General features: G+C 34.9%; 1 protein-coding gene across 4 annotated transcripts in view; it reads left to right on the top strand.

The window, feature by feature from the left end:
* cdh6.L (cadherin 6 L homeolog) overlaps nt 1-26,499 on the top strand; it is a 139,822-nt gene that overhangs the window by 53,565 nt on the left and 59,758 nt on the right. For 2 of the 4 annotated variants that reach the window (XM_041565228.1, XM_041565227.1), the window contains one exon: nt 20,664-21,020. In XM_041565228.1, the coding sequence (XP_041421162.1) occupies nt 20,787-21,020 (234 nt within the window). In that variant the 5' untranslated portion in view covers nt 20,664-20,786. 4 annotated transcript variants of the gene reach the window in all.

Raw genomic sequence — 26,499 nt, forward strand, 5'->3', positions numbered from 1 at the left:
TCCTGATGCATTTAATTGCAAGGCTGCTCTCAGCCCAGGGGTTAAGGGTCAATGTGTTCATTCCAGCAATAACGCTCCTTGAATTGAATAGGAATTATGACTTGATGAATCATTTTCAAGAAGAATCATGCTCTAGTTTAAGGACATACTGCCCATGTTATCAGGTAATATTCAGTTTTTTTTTTTTCTGTGGGTACGAGAACTGTCAGTGCGCTGCAGTAAAGGTTAGGGTTTTTTTTTAGATGTTCTATGTTAAATAAAAGGAGGATTTGTCCTTTGCTTAATGACTGCTTTTAAGTATCATGGATTATATTCACACTGTAATAACTCTTCATTTGACCATTAACGGCAATTTCCATATGTAATACTATATTATAATACCTCCCTCTGCTACTCACAGCAAAGAACAAGTTACATACATACAACTATGTCTGTTAATTGGATCCTCTGTACAGTGCTAATGGAACGGTTTCCACGCTGATTCTCACACATACACTTGAGGTTCTCAGTAATTTGGGTATCAGTGGTTCTTGAATACTGTTAATTGCTGTGGCACAAAGGAACACTGTGCATTATATTTACCAAGCAGGTATATGTTTTGCATCCTACAGATTTGTCTGCCACAAACGGTGTTTGTGGCAAATCCTTGGGAAAATGTTCCATTGTGAGAAAACACGTTAATTTTCTTCTTCCATAGATAAGTCCAGGGTTAACTGTGTCCAGTCTTGCTCCTCTGAGCATACTAACTAAACATACATTTGTGTTCTTTAGTATCAGAGAAAGCAGGGGAGCAAAGAACAGTGCTCATTTATTTGGAGTAGCCATACATTTTGAAAATAATTTTGATGTTGTGGATTATGATTTGATCTATTCTGTCATGAACTGAGGTAAGAACCTTGCTTCTGCACTCCTGCAAAGGCTGCAGATTAATTATGGGCGAATAAATTTGCCAGACGTAAATTTGTGGCGAATTTCCATGTTTCACCGCAAGCGAATTCATTTGCAACACTGCGGCGACAAATTCACTGCATTATAAATTGACTTTAATGCAGTCATTGACTTTAATGCATTTGGACCAAATAGCTATGCATATAAAAATTGTCATTCGCATCAAAATTATTTTGACACCATTGACTTCAATGTGCTTTGCAAATTTTTTGCCATTTCGCGAATTTCGCACATTTTTCAGCAAATTGAAATGGCACAAATTCGCCCATCACTACTGCCGATATCTTCAATATAGACTATAATTGTGCATCTAACATTAAGGAGAGATTAAAAACCTTCTCTGCACTAGCTCTGGAGGAGTATAGACAAATAGGTGGGAGGTGTAGGGCAGACACAGACTATTTTGTCTTGATGACTGTTATGTCTCTGCAACTTTTTAGTACAGCTGCAATAAAGTCAATGGGCGACAACAATTTTGTTTTGGCGATTTTCATGCCGCAGCTGATTTTTGGCACAGTTTCGTGAATTGTGCTCCAGATCCATGACTGTGTGAATTCCGCTTGATGCTTTTCTCAAGACAGGAGCTTCCATAGTGTCTTTATCTGAAACACAAGTCTATGAACCAATTTTGTTCTTTCATTCTTTACTAAAGTAGGGTGAGCTCTGCTGTGTTTGGAACAGCACTACTGATAACATCAAAGAAATGTGATTACTTTAATAATTAAAGCAGCCACAAATGTAATATAATATGGTAAGTCTTGCCAAGCCATGGTAGAGTTTACTATATAAAACTATATCCCTTTGTACAGAAAAATAAAAGATTATTTTATTATAGTAATATGGTTCCTTTTTGTATTACATTGGGATGAATGAACTAATAAGTAGGATTAAGATAAGATTGATTTATAGGCAGCAGATTGAATTTATTTTCTATATTAGGAAAAAGCAGAAAAAAAGCAGAACATGTAAACATGATTTTCTTTTTTTTAATGTAGGAAATTGCTCCTTTAACAATGTCTTCGGTCAAACCACCACATGTTGTTAATGTATATAACTAAATCAGTTAATTAAATGCCCTGATTCACTCATTATCTTTAGCTCATACATATTAAATTAACATGCACGCTTGTTTGTTTCCTTTGTTTCCTTTAGCATATAGTATATCAAAAAAGATACAGAGCAAAGTTTCTAAACAGAATTAGTGATTTGGATTTGTTCTTTAAGCCAACTCTTATTAAAAAATGCCACTGTGCATTTTCATACTTCTTTAAGTACATTAATGAGCATTTTTTACAATCTCTGATATATTAAAAAATGGCTAATATCTTTAACAGCAGCTGCAGAGACACACATTGGGCATTTTATTTGCTGCAATTTTATGTGCAATTTCTACATGCAGTAGGAATATTTTGATGTATGGATGTCACATATTACAATTCAAATATTTAACATATTAAAGAGGCACAAGGTAAAACACAAAATATGTGTGTAGGAGGCTGGTGTAATATAGTTTAATTAATAAATGAAAGTGTGCTGCTATCCACATACTGTACTGTTTTTGTAGAATGTAAATGACCCCTTGTGTCTACATGGGTTTCCTCCCACATTCCATTTAAATTGACCATATTGTGTGTGCACGCAATAGGGTCCTGAGATTCTAGAGCACTGTGGAATATACCAAGATGAGCTTTAACCCAGGTATGCTTTAAAAAGCATTCTGCAGTGTTTATTAATCATGACTAACTCATGAAGAAAAGTGACTCGCTAAATTATTTTTTTTCCAGTAAGTAGCTCTTGAAAAACCTAATGATGAAACACATGTCAATTGATAGGAGTCCTATGCCACTCACATTAAGTGAGGGCAATAGTCATCACATACTCATATGCTAATTATGGTAAAGTGCAACCCAAGCATAATTTGATGAAAAGATATTAAAGAGTTACCATCAGTTGTTGTCTCTGGGGAGTTGCTGCTTGTTGCCTCCCATGGGACCAATAGTTAGAAGGTGCAGATAAACGAGCACTGCTTCTAGATGTCCTATCTGTAGGGTGTGTAAAAGTGTGCCTAATGGCATCATAAGTTAACTAAATGTTTCACAACGATAACATTTTAACACTAAAGACTCATTTTAAATGAGTCTTTAGTGTTTTAAGGAGATTTTATTTTTAAAGAATGAATTAAAAGTTAAGTTTTATTATTATCTTTTCTGCCAATGGGGAGAATACATTTAGAGATATCAGGTGTGCCCGGCAAACAGAGCCACATTTTGGTCTTCACAATTGAGGCATATTCTTAGACTCTGGTGTACCCGCTTTCCACATACCTTTTTTCTTACTAAATGTGTCAGCAGGTTCTTTCTTTTTATGGGTCATGGCATGTGCAACTTTCAATATCCCATGCTCACTCTGCATATACAGATATATGCCATTCATCTGCTCATACTGTCATTGTTGGACATTTCATAGCGGATCAATTTATCATTATCAAAATAAGACATTAAACTAAATGCCAATAAAATATGAGTATTGGATAGCTGATTAGTATTTAACTAAATACCCCATGGTTTTATAGAAATCAATGCTGTCTGTTATATGAATATGAACTTATTATGTATAATGCAGCATGAGTATTTTAATTGCTGTCTATTTTTTGATAGCTGAACTGCAATCTCCAGTATGCCTTGAATTAATAAGAGAAAACTAAAATGAAATATGCAATTGTGATTCAGATGAAGCAGTCTTAATTAATGTAAGTGGCAAATACACTACACATAGCTTAGCATTTATTTCAGTGGGAAAGAGAGTGTAGCTATGTATGCATTAATAAAGCCTGTTATATGGAATGCTAAAAGACTGCCCCCCCCTGGTGACTGGGTAAAATATGGGGTTCCACATAGTAAATGCCACAATGAAGATTTATATATATTTTTTAGTACAGGTATAGCATCCGTTATCCAGAAACCCATTATCCAAAGAGGTCAGAATAACGGAAAGGCCATCCCCTATAGAATTCATTATAATCAAATAATCCAAATTTTTTAAAATTATTTTCTTTTTCTCTGTATAATAAAACAGTACTTTGCACTTAATCCCAATTAAGGTATAATTAATCCTCATTGGAAGCAAAACCAACCTATTGGGTTTATTTAATGCTTATTTGATTTTCTAGTAGACTTAAGGTATGAAGATCCAAATTACAGAAAGATCCATTAACCGGAAAACCCCAAGTCCTGAACATCCTTGATAACAGGTACCATACCTCTGGGGAGCACAGGTTCAGGCATGCATGCGTGCTTGTAGGGAAGGGTGTATGTGGGCGGGCACTAGGACCGTGCAGCCGGGAGACAGGCCTGCGCGTCCTCTGGGCACCCGTCCACAAAATCCAGCGCTACCTGTATTTCTAAATAGAGAGAATACTATCTAGTTCCCCTTATTGTGTATGTCTCTGTTCCACCACACCACTTAAACAGATTTCCCAACTAAAAAAAGTAAAGAACCAGAAGAATGATTTATTTAAGGTCAGTTGCCTGGTATGTGTTGACACTGAGTTGGTTTCAGGTGATGAGTGCTTTTAATGGGCTAATTTCACCTTGATGAAAATAAAATCATAAAGATGTGTCCGAGAGAAGAAACATACAAAGCCGTTTGATTTCTTTTAGATAAACAGTAAGTTCCAGAAGCATATTTTAATGTGAACAAAAATATATGAATTTTGTATGGGAGTGGGTGCTACCAAACTGTTGTCCTCTACAGAGATATGTTTCATTATTTTTATTATTAACATAGTAACATCATCAGTGACATTTATCTACAATTCTAGTAAAAAAGCCCCTTAGACATGATGTTATAGGGCCCTGTCTGCAAGAACATACTCTCTAACAGATGGGGTGGAAATTATACATAAGGGTATGAATTATTTACTCAACCTCAATTTTTTTCCTAGTAGATGTTTTGTGGGCAAAAACTCAAATTATTAGAGGAAAAAAACCCTCAAAATTTCAAGATTTATTATACCCCGAAGCTGCTAAAAGTCAGAATATGAAAATCCGCCATCTCAGACCTGCCAAGGTCATGTAAAAGTCAATGGTAGATGTCCCTTTTACAATTTAAAGTTATCGTGATTTGTGCTGGGTTTCATCTGATAACCTGAAAAATTTGGGATATTCGCCTGATAACCCGACAAAATCGACAATGACGAGCGGATGTCAAATCCAAAAAAAATCCAAGAAATTAGAAAATAACCCCCTAAATTCAAAGGGATAAAAGGACTGCAATGATGACTGAGTCTAAAACATAAGGGAGTTGGAATCAACAGCAGTAAGGAAGCATAGGGAAAGACATGTGAAAAGTTATGTCTTATTAGAACAAAAGTCCTATGGCTTCAGTGGGATGAGGTGAGAGAAGAGGAATTGGAAGATTATGTAAGAAAAATACATGATTTTGAAACAGTAAGCAGAGTTATACAGAGAAAAAAGGATGTGGAATGTTTTTAATGTAAGGAATTTTATTTAAATTTGATTTGATAAATACGCCTTTAAAAATCACATAGAAACGAATGAATAGAGGCTGTATTTCACTCTAGTGGACTGTCGTGATTTCTATCTTCACTCTTTGATAATTATACCTCATAGTGAGAGAGAGAATGCGGTGAACAGAAAAAGATGGCTGAATAAATTATAAACAACTAGCATGTGGGGTATTAGAATGGAGATTTTTCTTATACAAAGGGCAATGTTGGGTGCAGGTGTAGCAGTTGTTGAGAAAATATACTGAGTTATGTTTTGAAATATTCAGTTGGGTGTCAGTTGCAGGTATGTATGGTATGTGTACTGTAAAATTAAATTAGTTTAGCAAGGAACAAGATACAAGTATTCTAAACAATCTTTTTGTTGCTATATACTCTGGCAGTTACAGTACAATACATATAAATATTCCTAACAACATTGTCTTAGCAATTCTACATCCCTCAGTGTTTTTTATGATAACCTAATGAAAGCATTTTCCATCTAGGTTTATTGCTGATGAGCATTAAGCAATTCAAGTTTGTTTGTTCCTAATTAAAATGCTTGTTATGAAATATCCGAATATCCCAGCACTTCAATTATTACTAATGTGCATATGCCAACATGTCAGGGCCAAGATGTTTGTTTTAATAATATTTTTCTGAGTTGTCTGAAGCAGTCACGGCTTTATGCTCTAGCCAAAGCCCTGTTTTTGAAATAAATATATAACAGACACTGCATAAGTTTTGGGTTTGTGTAAATGGGTGATATTTAAGCTAAAAGTATATTGTGTTGCTTAAGGGGATGTTATAATTTGAAATGAAAATGAAAATATTGACACCTGAAACAAAGCAAGCCACCCCACTGCTCTTTATGACAATTGCTTGAAAGCTCTAGTCACATCAGATGATTTATGGCATTTTGACTTAAATTTTTTAGCAGGGAAAATACACATCATCCAAAAAACATGTAAAATCTCCTTGTTTGGCATTGCCCTAATGAAATATACATCATCCTAACATCTTCAAGCCATAGTATTGTATCGACATAGTGGTACATCTAAAGCACTTATTTTTAACAGGCTGAGGAGTTTAGAAAGGATGAAGGGATATGATCTTGTTTTTTTTATCATGTGTTTATTTATTATTTGAGTAACTGCAACAGTCTGACTTACCAGGGCTCTGTTGCATGACAAGCACAAAGGACTTGCAGGCGATTTCAAAGTCTGTGAGAACCAATGTTGTGCCTCTTTGGTGCCATGTTTTTTGAAATATTTAAACATTCAATACTTAAAATGCGTGTGTGCCATAAAGTTTGCCAGATAATCATTCACTGATGTGGAAACCTTGAGGTCGGCCATATCGAGCTGATCCAATTATTTGGCCCCCTGTTTGGCCCTTCGGAGAGCCCCATACATGGACAGATAAACTGCTGAATTGTCATCTTAAATCTGGCCAACTTAAAGCTCATGCAAAAAAAACATATATGGTACTACGATTACTACTGTTATTTGATGCTGCCTATCTGAAGTATAATCTTATATTTGGCATAATATGTTTTCCTCTGTTGCCTGGCTTTAATCTATCCCAAAATGCATAACCATAAAGAGAAGCAGGGACTTTCCTCTTTTCTTTCCAACCTCTTAACTGGTCATGCTGACAAGATCACAGTAACTAAGAATAAAACACAGAACAATAAAAGCTGTATAAATGAATAATTTCAATTTTTTTGGAAGCAGAATTTTGTTACAGTCAAAACACAGAGTAAAAAAATAATTATTACCTTTGATAACACACACAGAAAAACATTTTTATAGTAAATACTTTTTTTTTAAATTAGGAAATTGACAATTATAACCAAATGCAATATTAATTATGCAAATGAATGACCTTATATATAAAGGGACCATATTATATTTACCTATTTCACTTAAGTTCTTTCTTTCAGGCCCTCTCATATTCATATTTTAGTACCTTGTTCAAAACAATGCATGATTGCTAGGGTAATTTGAACCCTAGTAATCAGATTGCTGAAATTATAAACTGGAATGCTGCTGAATAAAAACCTAAATAACTCAAATATATAATAATCAAAATTGAAAACCAATTGCAAATATATATATATATATATATATATATATATATATAGATATATAGATAGATAGATAGATAGATAGATAGATAGATAGATAGATAGATATATAGATATATATATATATATATATATATATATATATATATATGTCGTATAAAACTCTTCTTTCTTACATTGTACAATCGGATATTGCTGCACATCAGAGACAGTAATGGCAGTAATGGATGGGTAGGGGTGGGGGTATCAAATTAGTTTATACTTCATAAAATCTCTATGACTTACAGATAGACATGCAAAATGATCCCTATCATGCTGCTTTACAAAATGAGAAAATGTCCTCAAATTTGCATCAAGTGGAAAGTTCATTTACCTTAGATTTAAATACTTCTAGTTGAAAGAATGATAATAAATATGTATTCGCTAATAATCTACAAAGAAAGGCAAGGAACCCCCTCTCAAGGGATGAGCAGATTTCTTGAAAGTTGTAATTTAGATCAATTTGCATTAAATGTAAATTGCATGTAAATTGGTGGGAAATGTAATTAATTTTCAAGTCACAATACTCTGGACAGTGCTTATTTGCTCATTTCATCATCTAATTGATAATGTTCTGGCTAGAAGTTTAGAATGATTGCAGTGTTTTCTTCCAACAATGTCTACTGAGTGGTCCCTACACCACTTCCTATTGCTGTCAGTGTAAAACAACCCCTTTGCATTTGATCACAGCTACTCAATTACAGCAATCAAAAGTATATATGGGCCGGAGCCCTAACCTTCAGAGACATGGGTATTATAATGTTTGGAAAAGTTAAAAGTGGGAGATGCTACTAGAAAAATCACTGCACAACAAAAATACTGTGATTGGATTTGGTTTGCTATCAGTGACACGATTCCTAGCAAAGAATGCTTAAGAATACTATAAGGGGCACATTTACTAAGGGTCGAATATCGAGGGTTAATTAACCCTCAAATTCGACCCTCAAGGTAAAATCCTTAGACTTCGAATATCGAAGTCGAAGGATTTACCGCAAATCCTACGATCGATCGATCGAAGGAAAAATTGTTAGATCGAACGATGAAATCCTTCTAAACGAACGATTAGAAGGATTTTAATCCATCGATCTAAGGATTTTCCTTCGATCAGAAAAAGCTTAGAAAACGTATGGGGAAGCTCCCCATAGGCTAACATTGTAGATCGGTAGGTTTAAAGTGGCGAGGTATGTAGTCAAATTTTTTTTTCAAAGAGACAGTACTTCGACTATTGAATGGTTGAATAGTCAAACGATTTTTAGTTTGAAACGTTCGACTCGAAGGTCGAAGTAGCCTATTCGATGGTCAAAGTACCCAAAAAAAACCTTCGAAATTCAACGTTTTTTTACTTCGAATCCTTCACTCAAGCTTAGTAAATGTGCCCCTAAGAGTACAGGTATGGCACCTGTTAACAAGTATGCTCGGGACCTGAGGTTTTCCGGATAATGGATCTTTCTGCAATTTGGATTGTTATACCTTAATTGTCATACCATAAAAATTTTGATTATTTGGATATAATGGAGTATATGGGAGATGGCCTTTCCGTAATTAAGAGCTTGCTAGATAGTGGGTTTCCAGATAATGTATGGCATACATTTACTTTCTTTACAAAGCTCCTTCGTAGGACCCAGATTGTACAAAATGCTCATTTTAACATATTCTGGTCCTTCTGTTAAACATTTTGTGAAAAAAATGTGTGATCCAGTCAGTTTTTCTAAAATAAATTGTTTGGTCAATCATTCATATCCTGTAAATAAAGCTGAATAGTAAATGTGGAGTAAACATAAAGATGTAATAAATACAAATCTATAATTTTCTTTCTATAAATAAATCAAATTACTCAACTCTGATTTGGCTATCAATTTAGGTTAAAAATAATACACTGGATTCTGTCCTTCTGTTGCATATTCAAATTACACTGGATTCTATCCCTTGCCATTTCCAAAAATATGACAAAATGGGATAATTAAATTAACTGACAGCCTCAATGCCTCCATATCTTGGACAAATATTATAGAGAAACCAACTGGGTGGTCTTTCTTCCCCTGTAGGGAGACCTGTAGAAACTGTCAGGGATGATTTGCTATTAGTGACAGCCCTTGCTGAGCAAAGCACTGTTTGGTGGATATGAATCACATTTATGGAATGATCAGTAGGGCCAACCAAGAGGAGTATTAATGGTACCCTCGCCCCCTTAATAGGACACAAAGCAGGACGCTGAAACTGTGTTCTTTGTTTAACTTCTTTATGACCCAGTGCTTCTAAAGAACAGTGACTGTATACACATTTATTTTAGACAGCATGCTGCTTTAGTTGAAAAGAAACATAAATGAACCTATTGCATTAGCATACTTCACTGCTTATTATAGCAAGTGGGATAGAAAAAAAACAAGCCTAAATGTTAGGCTAATCATTAGCATATAATTAAAGAGGATTTATCATCCTTGCAGAAAATACAGCTAGCCCTGTTTCTATGGGAAAAGATCTAGACGTTTAGTAGTCTCAAGCTACAGTGTCAACATTTGCACATCTCTTAATATTTTTCAGCAAAAAAAAAAATCCCTGGTGGCCATATGATATTGAGGATACTTTGATTTAAGTTATGAACATTATGCACTATCACAAATGAAAATGCTTTAGCATTGGCAGAAGTTGAAATCTTTGCTGTTTGTTATTATTATGGGGAAGCCATTTTTCTTGTTGACCTTTTCATGTTCCATCTGTTTTCTGAATTGTAGCATATGCCCTATTGTCTAGCTTTATTTGGCATATAGAGATATACTATTCTATCTACTATTCTGTCAATCTATCTATCTATCTATCTATCTATCTCTCTTTCTTTCTCTCTCTCTCTCTCTCTCTCTCTCTCTCTCTCTCTCTCTCTCTCTCTCTCTCTCTCTATCATATATCATATTTCTGTCTTTCTCCATATTTATCTACTATATATCTTTGTTGAACCTCTATGGATCATTGAATTTAACAGAAATCCTTTTGTTTAGAAGGATTTTTGCAATATTGCTAAAACAGGCTACACTTAGGAAAAAGCTGTAGAGAGATCATTTCTCTAAATGAGGCTTATAATGTCAAAAGTTTTATTATCTTTCAGCTTTTAGCCACTATCACACGTTCACAGCTCATTTAAAGGCAACACTCTCAGCTGTTCTTAACACTAACACTGCAATAAATTAGATTTCCATTTGAAACTAAGGTGCTGAAATCAATAAATGCCACCATGTGATCACTGTAATTAGTAGCCTCCCATTACATTTTGATTTGTCTCTGTTTTTATGCGTGTATGCAAACATTTCATGCAGTAAATCAACGTTTTGCTGTCGGCAACTTATGTTAGAGCACAAAACACTGATAGATTTTACTTTAAATGTGAGACACAATTTATTTTGAGTGATGCCCTATGGCTCTCAAATGCTCACTTGTCCTTCTAGTTCCAACATACTATTATGTCTTTCCATTTTGGTCTGACTATTTTTAATCCACAGTTGGAGATTTCAAACATTTTAAACATTCCTATTAAGATGAAGCACTATGATAAAAAGCAATTTAATAAGTAATGATGAAGCGAGAATATGAGACCTGTTAGCTCAGAGGAATATGACATGCATTGCTAGTGCAGACTTCATGTCTATGTTACAATACCAATACCAGTTTTAATAATCCAATGTGCCTCTTGATTTTTACTAGGTTGCCTTAGTGTTGCTGGATAAAAAGCTCATATTTTGTCTGCCAGGATGCTCATGCCTATATCAATATGCTGTATATATATATAGATAGGATCCGTCTTTAATCAAATAATTAAAAAAATTGAAAATGATTTCCCTTTTCATAGTATTAATTAAATAACTTGTACTTGATTCAAACTAAGATATAATTAATCATTATTGAAGGCAAAAGAGGCCTATTTGGGTTTTTTAAATGATTTTTAGCAGACTTAAGGTATGGAGATCCAAATTCCAGAAAGATCCCTTATTCAGAAAACCCCAGGTCCCGAGCATTGTGGATAACAGGTTCCATACCTGTACTTTTACATTGCCTCTTAAAGATTAGCTGTTGAAAATAAAATGTTGGTCATCACTTTAGTTACATCCCTTACAAGACAAAGAATGCTGTCTGAGTAATTCCTTTTTGCACTATGCCATGAGAAAGTAGAATGTTTAGATATAAACTGGAAGACTTTAGGATCAAGCCATAACAGGGAGGGCTATTTTTTCCCAATGACTTAATGGAAGGTTGAAATAGTTATTAATAAATTTATAGGTTCTCTAAGGCATATTTGGCCTCAGTTTTAAGTAGCTGGTAGGGAGATGGGGAACCAAAGTAGCTCACATTAATTGCCATGACAAACAGCTTAAAATTCAGTAGCTTGACAGGTTGTTGCTTGGACATTTGGCATTTTGCATTTCCAAGTTTGCAGTAGAAAATGGAGATTCTTTTGGGGTATCAAGGAGAAAGAAAGGCTTTTATTTCTTTCTCCTTGGGTTGGTGATCCCATCAGCAGAAAACTGCACAAGCCTAGGTTTCTTCAAGCAAGCACCATGGATCGATCCTCTTTTTCTACTTCTTTATACTTCAAATTTCCTGGGGCAGATGCATGTGCAGTAGAGTGAAATAGCAGACTTTTTCATTGAAGTTCGACTTTTCACTCAACTGCACCTGTGCAGCCTCACAAAGAAATCAGAAGAAGGAAGAAGATAGCTGATTGCTGGAAGAATTGCTGGCCAGTGCAGTTTTCTGTTATCAGAAGCACTAGCCCAAGGTAAAAGGTAAGTAAATACAATCACTTTGGAAGGGCAATTTTATTATGGATCAAGTTGTGTTTTCCACGAAAATGCAAGTTTTCGAGGTTATTTTTTTGGACAAAAATCTAAAACCTGTTGAGGTCATGTAGGAGTCAATGGCATAGGTTCCTTGAATCATTCAACCTTTGATAAATAACCCCCTAAGTGTAAAGCAATCAAACTTTTTGAGTTCTCTTCTACAGGTCAACTGAGTGGTATGGAATTCCTGCACAGTCTTACCCCAGAATTCTGCCCCCTCCTGAAATAGTGACCACATATGCAGAGTGAGCGCCAATGCCGCTCACTTCACAAAGACTGTGCTCACTCTGCATGTGCAGTCACTATTTCAAGAGGGGGCAGAATTCTGGGGTAAGATTGTGCAGGGGAAAGCAGGGAGGGGGCTTAGTTCTTTTTTAAGAGTAATAACGGCACAAACACCTAATCACAATGGTTCCATTTAACTTATTCAGTTCAGTGATTTTTCCATCTCCTCGAAGTTATTTCCTGGTAAAGTTTTGACTGCAGATATGACTATTAGACACACTTTGTTAAAGAGATCAAACAAATATTTCTCCAAAATACATTAGACAATTTTAACTGTAAGTCTAAGTTTGTATTACAATGTTGGGCACATTGCAAACCATTTTGCACACTTAAGCTGGCCATAGACGCAAAGATCCGATCGTACGAATCAACGTACGATCGGACTTTCCCATCTCCCGACCCTCCACTAACCATTCAGATCAAAGTCTTTACCATTCCGATCAAATAAGAACAGATCACCCAATGTTCTGCCCCTGACAGCAATCGTACGATACTTATGTCTGACAACACTAGTGACAGTCTCCCACTGAAAATCGTACGATCGGCAATACACGCAGAGATATTATCGGCAGGCGACAGAAATTTTCTAACCTGTCCGATCGACCAAACGACCGATCTCCGATGGACGAAAAATGTCGGGACTCTCCACACATGGTCCGAAAATCGTACGAATCCACGATTCGAAGGATCGGATCTTTGCGTCTATGGCCAGCTTAAGAATTACTTTAAATAGTGCATACCGTATATAAATATAATTTTCAAACTTGAAAAAAAGACATTCACCCTCCTGCATTTACAAAGCAGTTCATATAAAAGCCAAAAATGCAGATGGTACAATGCCTCAAATCATACAAATACAATTTCTATTAGATACCACTTTAAGAAAGCTACGCAGTTGGTAGATTTGAGATTTTCATCTTTAAGACTAATTACATTTTAATAGATTTTGGCAGCATAGTTGGTTAGACATCTCAAGGACTAGACCTCTGTTAAATGACTAAGTGGAGGAAAGTACCTCTTTAGTTCTGGACTGACCAATGACCACATATATTAAATCCTCATTTCAGTTTTGGCTTGAACATTTTGGGGGGTCTATAGCACATAAAATAAAACAGTTCTGTTTAAAACCTATTTAAAAATATTGTAGCATTTCATCTGTTTTATCTAGTTCAGTCAGCAGAAAACTGCTGTACCTGTAAATCAAATATGCTACATATGATGAATTACGAATAATTACAACTATTCAGTGAAAATCCTCTAATTATAGGGCCTATGGAAAATCATTTACTGTATGTATTTCCACTTTCTAGATACAGAACTTAAATATCAATACACTACTGAGATCTTTGTTATTTGAGGATCTGCATTTTTGGAAAATCTGAAACGTATACATTTTATTGTATGCATTTTTTCCTCATCAGTCCATAAAATCAACATTCAAATAAGCGTATTTCTGTGATGATTTCTATGATCTAAGCATTATTGTTTCTAGTAAAGGTGATATTGGAAATCAGCATGAATCCCTATTATATCTTAAAACACACAGCTCATAAATATAAATATTTTCCATTAAATATTTGAAACGAAACAAAAGAGTTATAACAATATTATTTCAGACATGTATATGTAATATTTGGTTGGGGGCCTACAAAAAAATAAAGTGTGTAAGAGTGACATAGAGTAAGATTTGCGTCAGATAAGATCTTTCATAAAGTTATAGAACAAAGAGCTTACAATCAAATTACATAGTTTATATATCTATAAATAGAAGATGGTAATAATGTTGTGGGTAGAGATAAGTGAATCAATTTGTACAATGCCGCAACTCAGCAAGCAAATGTTTGGTGGCCACCAATTCTAACTGGATCCTGTAAACGAAGTCACTGGGCTGCATGCTGGTTTGCATATTTAGGGGCCGATGCATCAAGGGTCGAATATCGAGGGTTAATTAACCCTCGATATTCGACTGCCGAATGTAAATCCTTCGACTTCGAATATCGTATTCAAAGGATTTTGCGAACGATCGAAGGAATAATCTATCAATCAAACGATCAAATCCTTTGAATCGAACGATTCGAAGGATTTTAATCCAACAATCGAACGATTATCCTTCGACCAAAAAAACTTAGCCAAGCCTATGGGGACCTTCCCCATAGGCTAACATTGGGTTCGGTAGCTTTTAGGTGGCGAACTAGGGGGTCGAAGTTTTTTCTTAAAGAGACAGTACTTCGACTATCGAATGGTCGAATAGTCGAACGATTTTTAGTTCGAATCCTTCGATTCAAAGTCGTAGTCGAAGGTCGAAGTAGCCCATTTGATGGTCGAAGTAGCCCAAAAAACACTTCGAAATTCAAAGTTTTTTTACTTCGAATCCTTCACTTGAGCTTGGTGAATTGGCCTCTTAGAGTTGTGAGTTAATCGTCCTGTTTCATTTTCATTTAAATTGCAGGCCTGACCATGTTCTGTTTGGAGTATGAATACTTATGAACCACTGCACACTTACTCATTTTCATTGCAGGGATATTAATATTGATTTTTCATATCCCTGCTATTGTATATTTAGCAGTGTGTTAACTGTACCTGCAAGTGAATGGGACAAGTGAATTAACAAGATTTATTAACCTATAAAGTGCTTGGATTTATAATTGAGGCTGCATTTCTGGAGATGTTTTATATATAATTATCGCTCAATAACTTTGCAGCAGTAAGAAAATGAGCCGAATAAAACATTCAGCATGCATTCCTCATACAGACTTGATTGGGAAGACAAAGATCATCATCTTTTGTGGAGCTCTACTAGTTAATTAGGGATATGTTTGTACATTGGATGAGGCGCAGCTATAGATATAATAATGGAACCAAGCTATGCAAAATGTCACATTCATTGTAATTGTACTTTTCTTAAAACATGTATAACATAGAAACATATACATTTATATGTTGTACTGTACATTAACAACATATGCATATATATAATATGTATAACATACAGTATAGTAACTATATAAGTGATGAGACCTGGCCTTTGTCAGCCACCACTTCTTTGATTCCATTAGACAGCGCTCTACATAGTTGTTAATATTTTGCCCTAAATTCAGTTTAGCCAATTCTGCTAAATCTTACTGTTTACATCACAGCGTTGAATTAAATTGACTTTAATCACTGCAAATACATATATAATAATTTGCATATGTTTAGTTCAGATAATCTAATCATAGCACACACAAATCTGAGAACAACCAAGGTGATGAGTTAGAAATATGTTGCAGAGTACATTTATATATGGTCATTAAAATGCCCTAGGAATAGTCAAAATAATAATTATAAAGTGTGCTTTTAAGGCTTTTTCTTAATGAAAGAAAAATGCATTTGTTTTCTTTGGAACAGCTTAACTATATATACTTATATATTTCAAAGCTGGAAATACAACCACGTTTGCAGTACTTCTGTCATTTAATTGGTAGCTCCTAATAGGACATTCTGCTGTTCCTGTGGATACAGTAACCCTTGTCTGGCGTCTCGTTTTCCAATCGCTTGGGCAGATACTTGACACTCTTTACCTTTGCTGGTATTAAATTGCAAGGTTGTTGCAAATGCTAACATTATTGTGCTCATTATCGTATCCAGCATTTGAATGATAGCATACCTAAGAAAAGTAAGTAACACTGAACTTTTCTTAACAATGCCTTTCTGTATGTATGTGTCATGTACATAAATATATATATATATATATATATATATATATATATATATATATATATATATATATATATAAACATACACAGTATGTGTGTGATACTACTTTTATCTAACTTTATCAGACTATTGTCAAATTTGCTCAAGCATGTAGATAGTGCTGTCTTCTTTTTAGGTGTAATTGTACCTAAGAGAATAGAGCTGCATGCATTAATGTCATACTAGTTGTAACAGAGCAGGGTGGGATAAAGGTTGAATATGCCATAGAAATACCAGTAGGAGGTAAAAAGACTGTGGAATTTTGAAGCAAAAGGAAATCACACATTTCAGGCATTTTACTGGTTTAGGATGACCCTCCAGCTCGGTGACAGAAATCAAAAAGATAACGTAATTATTAGTATCACTTAAAAAGTGAGCCCCTATTCTATTGAACCTGCAGAGAGAAACTTATTTTTATATTTAATTTATATTATATAATTACAATCTTTGCAGTGATTCAGTTTTGCTTAGTTTTGCTTATCATTTTTATTATAATTATTATAATTATTAATAAATGACATCATGTAGTTATCTATCAGTGCACAGCTGGATCTGGCTACATTAGCTGAGATTGTGTGCCGCGGTGCTATGGCAACATAATATATCAAGGATGCCACTTCTCAGCTACAAAATTTTTTAAAAAGTTTTTGCAAGTTTATTAATATAGCAGTTTTAGCAAGTACCACAGACAATGTTTTCTTTCCCTGGAGGGTTAATCAAACCCAATCTATCCTTAATTGCTTTTGAGTAATACTTTTAGGCTCAGTTTCAGCTGATACAGAGGAAGGTAAATGAAGCTAGAGAGTTACATTTGCCAATTACTCCTCATAAGGATTAGCAAATTTTCCCATTTTGCTTCGTTGGTGTTTACATTTTGCATTGTTAAGTACATTCACAGTCAACATTGTGACCAAAGAACCATTTACAATGCTTTTTAATGTGTCCAATGGCACACATTATGATGCTATTTCATTTCAATTAGAAACTGAGTTTAGCTGGTTGGGTGACTTTGCATTTTTTAGATAGCTGGTGGTATTTGATTTTAGATGTAAGACAAAAAAAGGTTACATTTGCATTAAATAATTTGCTAATAACGGGATCTCGTGACATTGTATAAAACATAGTGTTATAAAATATATATGTATACAGAAGGAGTAAAGTATTTTTTTTTCAAGGGTTAAAAAGTGAATTGTTTGATTTCCCAGTTCTCTGGTACCTTCTATTAATCCAGAATTTTTAACTAGCGAGTCTGTAATACATGTGAAACAAACATGTCAATCGGTTGCTCAAGATGCAGGATTAATGAAACAAAAATTAAAGAGTTTTCCTCAGATTCAGCTATGTTTGTGAATTCCTCAAGACTTTTTATTCATCTTAAATAGAGAACAAAAGATTAAAATAGTGTTGCTTCTTTTAGTTACGTTTATGATGGTGGATTGCTATTCCTCTTACAACTAGCAGATCTCTGCATTTAAATAAAATGCCCATCTTGTTCGGCAATGTAGTTTCTGCAAGTCAGTCTGCAAGAGACTGGATCTCCACTGCAGACTGGATGTGTAATGTTTGCATTAAGCAAACACTGAATGTTTCAGACATAACAAATAATCCTCATTCACATACTAAGGGGCAGATTTATCAAAATGTGATGAAAAAAAAAATTAGAGCTCACCACCAGAAAAACTCACTTTCTATAGCAGTTCATTTATCAACAAGTGAAAGTTAGAGATAGCCATTTAATAAATGCACTTTAGGAATCCCATCCCATAGGAATGAATATAACGTAGGTAACTACATATTTCAGTGGTGTGCTCGAAGCTCACATTTTGATAAATCTGCCCCTTAATGAATTTATTTGCCACTAATTTGGTTGTTGATGTATAGTGATTAGCGAATCAGCCCCATTTTGCTTTTCTGAAAGATTCATAAAACTGCTAAAAAATTAGAGAAACGCATTAAAGTCGGACTTTTTTGTAGCAAAATATATTAAAGTCTGTGGGTGACTTTTTTGTTGCGTTGACTTTTTTGTAGCAAAATATTGCTTCGTATATATGGAAGCTAATTGGCATTTTTTTTCTCTAGATTTTTCTCACTCCAAATGAATTGAAGTAAATGGGTGTTTTATCTTGGAGGTTTTTTCACACCGAACCTTTTTTCTCTGCAAATTTTTGTAGCAGTTTTGCAAAAAATCCACCAACTGCGGACTTTCGCTGTGAATCCATGCATGGCAAAAAAATGTGCTCATCACTATTGATAAGAGGCTGCGACAGTCTAACACAGATGGAGAGTTTTGAATGCGTAAGCCAGCACAACATAGGTAATGGCTCAGCACTATGGCATAAAATACATTTACTATTGCCAATTTTATTTTGGGCTTTAGTTTAGTATTTTGGGGCTATAAAGAATGTATATAGACGAATACATAGTTTGTATATTTGGCATATTTACAATATGAGTAGACCTTTCTGAGTTCTCTGGTTGTATTCCCAGTGCAATATGCTCTGCAGATAAATTTGTGCTTCTCCTGAAGTGGTGGAGATTTCTCCACAGGACAATAGGATTTTTTTTTTATTTAGAAACTCACTTTACATTAAGGGGCAGATTTACTAAGGGTCGAATTTCGAAGTTAAAAAAAACTTCAAAATTCGACCCTCAAATTGAAATCCCTTGACTTCGAATATTGAAGTTGAGGGATTTTTACCTTATTCGATCGTTCGAACGATTAAATAGTTCGTTTCGAACTATTTTTAGCGATCAATCGAAGGATTTTTATTCGACCAAAAAAAACTTAGAAAAGTGCTCTTGAAGGTCCCCATAGGCTAACATTGCACTTCGGTAGCTTTAATTTTGCGAAGTATGAAGTCAAAGTTTTTTTTAAGAGACAGTACTTTGATTATCGAATGGTCGAATAGTGAACGATTTTTACTTCGAATCGTTCCATTCGAAGTCGAATAGTCGAATATAGCCTATACGATGGTCGAAGTACCCAAAAATTTACTTCGAAATTCAAACTTTTTGCAATTCGAACCATTCACTCGAGCTTAGTAAATCTGCCCCTAAATATTCAACATACTGTATTATAAACAATTCATAGATCATGAAACAAAGCAAATCACAAAAAAAAACCACAAACCCACCCAAATCCCAAAAGCCAGCAGAGTCATCCCTCTGTCTTTTGCCAACTTTCCACCCAACACACCAAATCAAAGGTCAGTTTGCAAAGTCTTGCTTTGTCCATACAACCTTTCTTCCCTCACCACCAACCCAAATGAACATCCCAGAAAAGTCTTTCCTGGACCGATCTCCTCCAGTTTCCAACATAAACAAAAAATAAAAAACCTCACATGTTCTTTCATATTCAGATCTGAATTGATCCTCCCAGGCTACAGAAAGTTGCACCACCAGCCTTATGCAGAACAAAGTGGGGGAGGTGCAGTGTAAAGCACTGGTAAATTCTCAATTTTTCTCTTTTATTTGCATCTACGATTATTTGAAAGTACAGATATGGGTTCTATTATCTGGAATGCTTGGAACCTGGGATTTTCTGGATAAGGGATCTTGCCATAATTTGGATAACTATACTTCAAGTCTATTAAAAATCACTCAAACATTGCATAAATCAATATAATTGTTTTGCCACAATAATGAATTCATGCAGCTTATTAATACTGAGAAAAGGAAAGTAATTTTTTAAAAAAAATTTAATTTATAATTCAGAGCTTTCTGGATAAAGCGTTTGTGGATATGGCATCCCATGCCTGTGTTATCTTTATAAACATCTTCCCAGTCTTCTGCTTTTGCATTTTTTTAAATACTGCACTTTAACTTTCTGAAGAAAGTCAGAGTATTATTATGTTGAACGTTTTCTTCCTTTTATTTACAACTAACATGCCTTTATTCATTACTGTTGCTTTAAGATAGAAGAATAAAAAATGCATGCTAAATAATTCAGTTAAAATGTGGTGAGGGTTTAAAAAAGAATTTGGTAATTTCTGTTGGGTCATAAGGTTTTGGCTGTCTCTGACTTAAGGCCAGAAGGTCAGTCAAATAAATTTGCTCTCTTTCTGTGTGTAATTGAATTTATGATAAATATATGTATTGTCAGATTACTTTATGACATATTCAATTCTTTTGCATGTTTCTCTTATTCTCGTATTGCATATTGTTTTATGTTGTCAGAGATTACAAATCTCTGAGCTCAGTAATACTAACAGACTATTTCTGCTGGAATATCTTGCAGATATCCTATGAGACTTAGAAATGGAACAGAGACAAGATTGATGCTGAAGAGCTAAGCCACTTTGTGAATTAAAAGCAGACTGCAAACTCCTATGTTTTCACCTCACGCCTGTCTTACTGCACCATGAGAACTTTTAGATGCTTGATATTGCTAACACTGTGGGCTAGCCAACTGCAAAACAGCCACACAACCCCATTGCCTGAAAGGACTAGTCCTAGCACCCAACCAACAGCTGAGAAAGAACAACTTAAAGAGGATAATGAAATGGAACGGAGCCGTTCAAAAAGGAGCTGGATGTGGAATCAGTTTTTTCTTCTTGAGGAGTATACTGGATCTGACTACCAATATGTGGGCAAGGTAAAATAACATTGAAATGCCCATACTTATTTATTCTATACTATATAGAGGCCTTAAAGTAGTAGATCACCTTTGGGTTAACTTTTAGTATGATATAGTGAATGATATTCTGAGACAATTTGCAATTGGTTTATTATTTGTGGTTTTTGGGTTATTTCACTTTTTATTTAACAGCTCTCCAGTTTGCAGTTTTAGCAACATGGCCGCTAGGGTCTAAACCATGCATTGATTTGACTAAGAGATTGGAATTTGAATAGGAAGGGGCCTGAATAGAAAGACAAGTAATTAAAAGCAGCAATAAGTATATGTCTAGCCTCAAAGACCAATAGCTTTTTTGCTGCTGTGGCCAGTGATCCCTATTTGAAAATTGGAGAGTCAGAAGAAGGCAAATAATTCAAAAAGTATAATAAAGAAAAAAAGTATGAAGTGTGACGTAGACAGCGATATTCTGAGACAATTTTCAATTGGTTTTCATTTTTTATTACTTGTGATTTATCAGTTATTTAGCTTTTTATTCAGCACTGTAGCTCTCCAGTTTGCTGTTTTAGCAATCTGGTTGCTAGGTTCCAAATTACATTTATTTGAATAGGAGATGAGGGGGCCTGAGTAGAAAGACAAGTAATTAAAAGCAGCAATAACAATACATCCATAACCTCAAAGAGCAATAGTTCAAGGCAAATAATTCAAAAACTATAAAAAAAAAAATGAAAGTCAATTGAATGGTCATTCCAATACATGAGAATGATAGTTGCCAATGGAATCAAAAACCTTGCCACCACCTTCCTGACCCTCATGAATATAGCGCTGACTAACACAGGCAGTTTTATAATGATGTGTATTGGAAAGCTATTCAGATATTACAAGTTAATTCATTAGGTATTCTATTTTATTAATTGGGGAGCTCTCTCCCCAAGACAAAGGCCAAATTTATTTATGAGTAGGTGAAAATGTAAGGAAAATATCTTAACATTGTAGGCCTTTATAAAAATATGTCACATAACAGCCAATATGTTAAAACTTTCTATTAATATGTCATTATAAGCACTTACTTAAGTCTGCCTTCTGGCTTGTATGAGGCACTGTGCTCACACACAAACCAAGAGCATTTATACAGCTTAGCTTATATGAGCCAATGAATGGGCAGAGCTGTTTTCCTTTTACTCCCACATTTTACATGCTTCAGTAAGAAGCTGCATTATTTCGGTGATCATTATATGTGTGATACACAGAACATCCTCTGGTGGCTCAAGGGAAACACGTGAGCAGGCCAGGGGTGGCATATCAGTAAATACGCCACCCTTGGCCTGCTCACATGTTTCCTTTTAAATTTTAGATGAAGCTGACATTTAAGCACACAATAATACATCATATAAGGCCAGTTAAATTCCCTTGAGTGTCCTTGTTTAATGAGACCTCAAGTGTTTTGTACAGTCCTAAGCCAGTGACCAGTGAGTAATTCATCAAGAAAGGTGTATTCTTTTCTTTATAGCATTTGGTGCAAATTGCCATGTTTATTTTTTACAATTTAGCCATGAAGAGGAAATATGCCTAACACAAGTGTGCAAATGCATCAGATCACATGTTCTTGTTTCAGAGCAGAGATGAAATCCCAGTTGTTTAGGTGAAAGTATACTGTCTGTATTAATGCAGGCGACTGTGGGAACTGTGGAGCTACTGCCCCCTTCAAAGGGTCAGTAGCACCAGGGTTGCCCTGTGCAAGGAGTAGATTTAGATGCATATTTTGCACTACAATGAACATAAAAATTGGGTGGCCTGCATATTTTGTGTATTTTTGTAACCCTTTAGACTTTCAATACGATTGCCAAAATCAAAACAAAACATGCAGGCTGCCACCTTTTAATCTTCATTGTAGAAATGCAAAAAAGTTAACAACTCCCCCCTCCCAATGCAAGTCCAGACTTTTTCATTTACCTTACATATGCTCAAGTCTCATTAATTCCAGTCAGAACTGATGCTTCTGTGTTATTCATAAAACCCTTTTGCGGAAAAGCTCAACAGTAACTGAACTGACCTTTTAACTGTAAATTTTAATGAAGTCCAGTGATTTGTTTCTGTTACTTACAGAAAATAATCCTAGTTCTGCCAGATAATAAACTATGTATCAGTGAGCAGTCTATAGTTTATTATAAGCAATTGCAGATTTGCTTCCCATAAATTTAAGCCCAGAAGAAGCCTGAGCAAAACATGTCTGCTTTTTTCTCCCATTATTCTATACCTCTAGAAGCATACATTGCTATCCAGTGTAAAGATATATAAATATTTAAAATATATTTTAAAGAATATTTTATGATTTAAAGTTAAGTTTAAGTCTTTCCAGAGGGTCCCTTTACCCTGTATGTTTTGTATGTTTTTCCTCTGATTATTCTCAATTATTGGCAACTTTGCTGGGAACTTTTTCTTTTTTTGTGGTCTCCCTAAAATTGTCCTCGTATAATATAGACAAGCAGTTTGGACAGTTTCAGGCTTAGTATCCAACAATTGGTATACAGTATGTGTGGGCAACTTAGAAAGCAGTTTTGACAGATCATCCTCTATTCCCGTCTGAAGATTCACAAAACATGGCAAAACATGATGTTAGTGCAAATTTCTGTGGGATCCAGCAAACACAGTAGTGCCAAGAGGAAAGGTACATTAAATGGTGTGGTATTCCCCCCAAAACATTGTACCCTTACTGACTGCTCCACTAAAACAATGATTTTATTTCCTTTATATTATTGACAAACAATTTAGATCACATACTACAGCTTAAGCATAATACAACATATTATTCACAGTATCACAAAAATAGGAGTTTGAGTCATGGTGCCATCAATGCATTCTGATAACAAATCTCTGTCTTGTATTTCTAAAGATATATTAAATAGGACATGCAGGAAAATGATTACTGGATTATGTCTCATCAAAGATGGTTTATAACTTCCTAAAAAATAATGGTATAAATATTTTTGGAGCATGTGTCTCTCCTTAATATACAGTATAGGCAAGGGATATAGGTAAAGTCCTTGCTGAACGGACAATATGAGATACGTATTTTCCTATTTGCCTATTTATTATGCTGTGTACAAAGAGATTCTCCAAAAAAAACTTGTAAAAAATGTTGTAAAATAAATAACGAACTTATCAAGGTGTGTGGAATTTTATGTCATGCGGACAGCATATTTTCCATCGTTATTTTACACTGTTTCTTTTTACTCAGCAATGTCAGGTGATGTGTGGTGAGTTATTTTGTTGTTTTTTACACCACATAATACATATGCCTTAAAGTGTAGTGGTGATTTTTGGGAAAAAGTTTTCATAAATAGGCATAGTAAGCAAAAATACTCCAGCTAAAACCTATTGAATTCATGAAAAAAAGTCAATGGCTGAGGTCCCTTTAACCATTTGAAGATGTTTTTTGCCTTCATGATTTTCAGTTGTTTAAGCAAGTTTTTGCTCGAAAACTTGATAAATGTGTAGGTATTCAAGGTTTTTTAGCCTATAAACTCGATGTGTTCAAGTTTTTTTCCTGATTGCATTCAATCGAGTTTTTTACATTCTGATTTTTTCATAAATAATCAAATATTCGAGTTTGTTTAAATTGTAAATTTATTCGAGGTAGAAGAAAACTCACAAACTTGAGCTTTAATAAATAACCCCCTTAAAGGAGAAGGAAAGTCCTTTTATACTGGGAGTGCCAAAAGTTAGGCACCCCCAAGTGATCGCATTTACTTACCTGACACCCTGGGCCGGTGCTCCTATCAGGAGAAAACTGCACTGGCCCGGGATTCTTCCAGCAACTACCACGGAGCAGTTGTCTTCCGGCTTCTTCTCTCTTCTCGTGGCTGGGCATGCGAAAAGCCGCATGGCTATTTCGTTCTACTGTGCATGCGTCTGCCTCAGGAAATTTGAAGAAATAAAGAAGCAGGAAAATGATCGATCATTGATACTCGCTGGAATAACCCCAGGCCGGTGGAGTTTTCTTCTGATAGATACCCCAGTCTTGAGTGTCAGGTAAGCAGATGCGATCACTTGGGAATGCTAAACTTTTGGCACCCCCAAGTAACAATGACTTTCCTTCTCCTTTAAAGGCTATTTAATTGTGCACACATGTCCCATCAGCATGCCATGCCTTCCTTCCCTTGCTGGTGCAATCTGCAAACTAATCAGTGAAAACCGTTGCTCCCATATCAAGAATGTAATTTTTCAACCAAGGTCACAATTATGCTGGAGATTTTAAGAAGTAATGTTCTACTGTGATTACAATTATGGCAAATGTCAATAATTTGCACTAATTTAAAAAAACAAGGTCTACTTTTTTTATTTTATTGTGTTAAAATATAACAGACAATTATTTATCAGTCCATATACACCTGACCTAACTGGTCTTATACTATCAACAGTAGTTGGATTCTACTGTGGTGTACATATCAATGTCTGTAATTTGTCCCAGCAGCTTTTGTCAAGAAAAGCCTCATAGAAAAAATTCAGCCACAATCAGTCTGTTATTATAGCAGAAAGAAACATGCAGGCATGAAAATGCTCTGGTCGATTTTCATTTATTATAATGGGAAGCAATCAAAAGTCTCAACATTTTGCAATGCAGTAAAAGTCATAGAGACAAAACAGGGAAAAATTGATACATGTGACTCTAAGGGCTTCTGGCACTTAATCACAATATACTTGTTATAGATTGGAATGCCCAAATGTATTTTTAACCGTTAAACCTTTTAATTATTGTATTATTGTATTATTCTAATTGTTTTTACTACCCTGCAATAACCTGTAGGGAATGCTCAAGTGTTTATGATGCAATACAAGTATTTATAGTAAATTTTTGTTTAAATACATGTCATATCGTTTTTAATGTATGTGAAAAATAAAATGCACCTGTTGGTAGCTTGTAGCATCTGCTTGAGTTCAATCAAACCATATGGAAAATGTTCCCTGATGACTTAGAAGAACATCTTTATCTCTTGATGAGAAATGTGCACACAGCACTACCAAAAAATAAAAAGAGGCACATAAAGGAATTTTATCAGTTTCCATAAAATTTTATGACCCTCCCAATGAATAATACATTTACAGCTGAACTGAGAATGATTATTTTACAATAATAAATATTTAGAGGAGGTCTGTTAGCATCTGCAGTGCTGAACTTGAATGGGTAAAAAATGGCTAAGGGCTATAGAAGTAATACACCAAACTTCTATCCAGTTTTAACATTTAGGACTGCAGACATTTTCTGCTGTACTCAGATTTAGAAAAAACTCACTCTTGAACCTAAATAACATTTAGAACTGTAGACATTTTCTGCTATACTCAGATTTAGAAAAAAAAATCACCCTTGAACCTAAAAGAAGAATTTGAAAGATTTCAGCATTTAATGGACAAAAGATCTCCGTATCAGATGACACAGCATAAATATAATATTAGTTTAAGGCCTTATACAGTTCAAGCTGGAAATTACAGTAGCTTTGTG

This window comes from Xenopus laevis, chromosome 6L (genome assembly GCF_017654675.1).
Source record: "Xenopus laevis strain J_2021 chromosome 6L, Xenopus_laevis_v10.1, whole genome shotgun sequence".
Lineage (NCBI taxonomy): Eukaryota > Metazoa > Chordata > Amphibia > Anura > Pipidae > Xenopus > Xenopus laevis.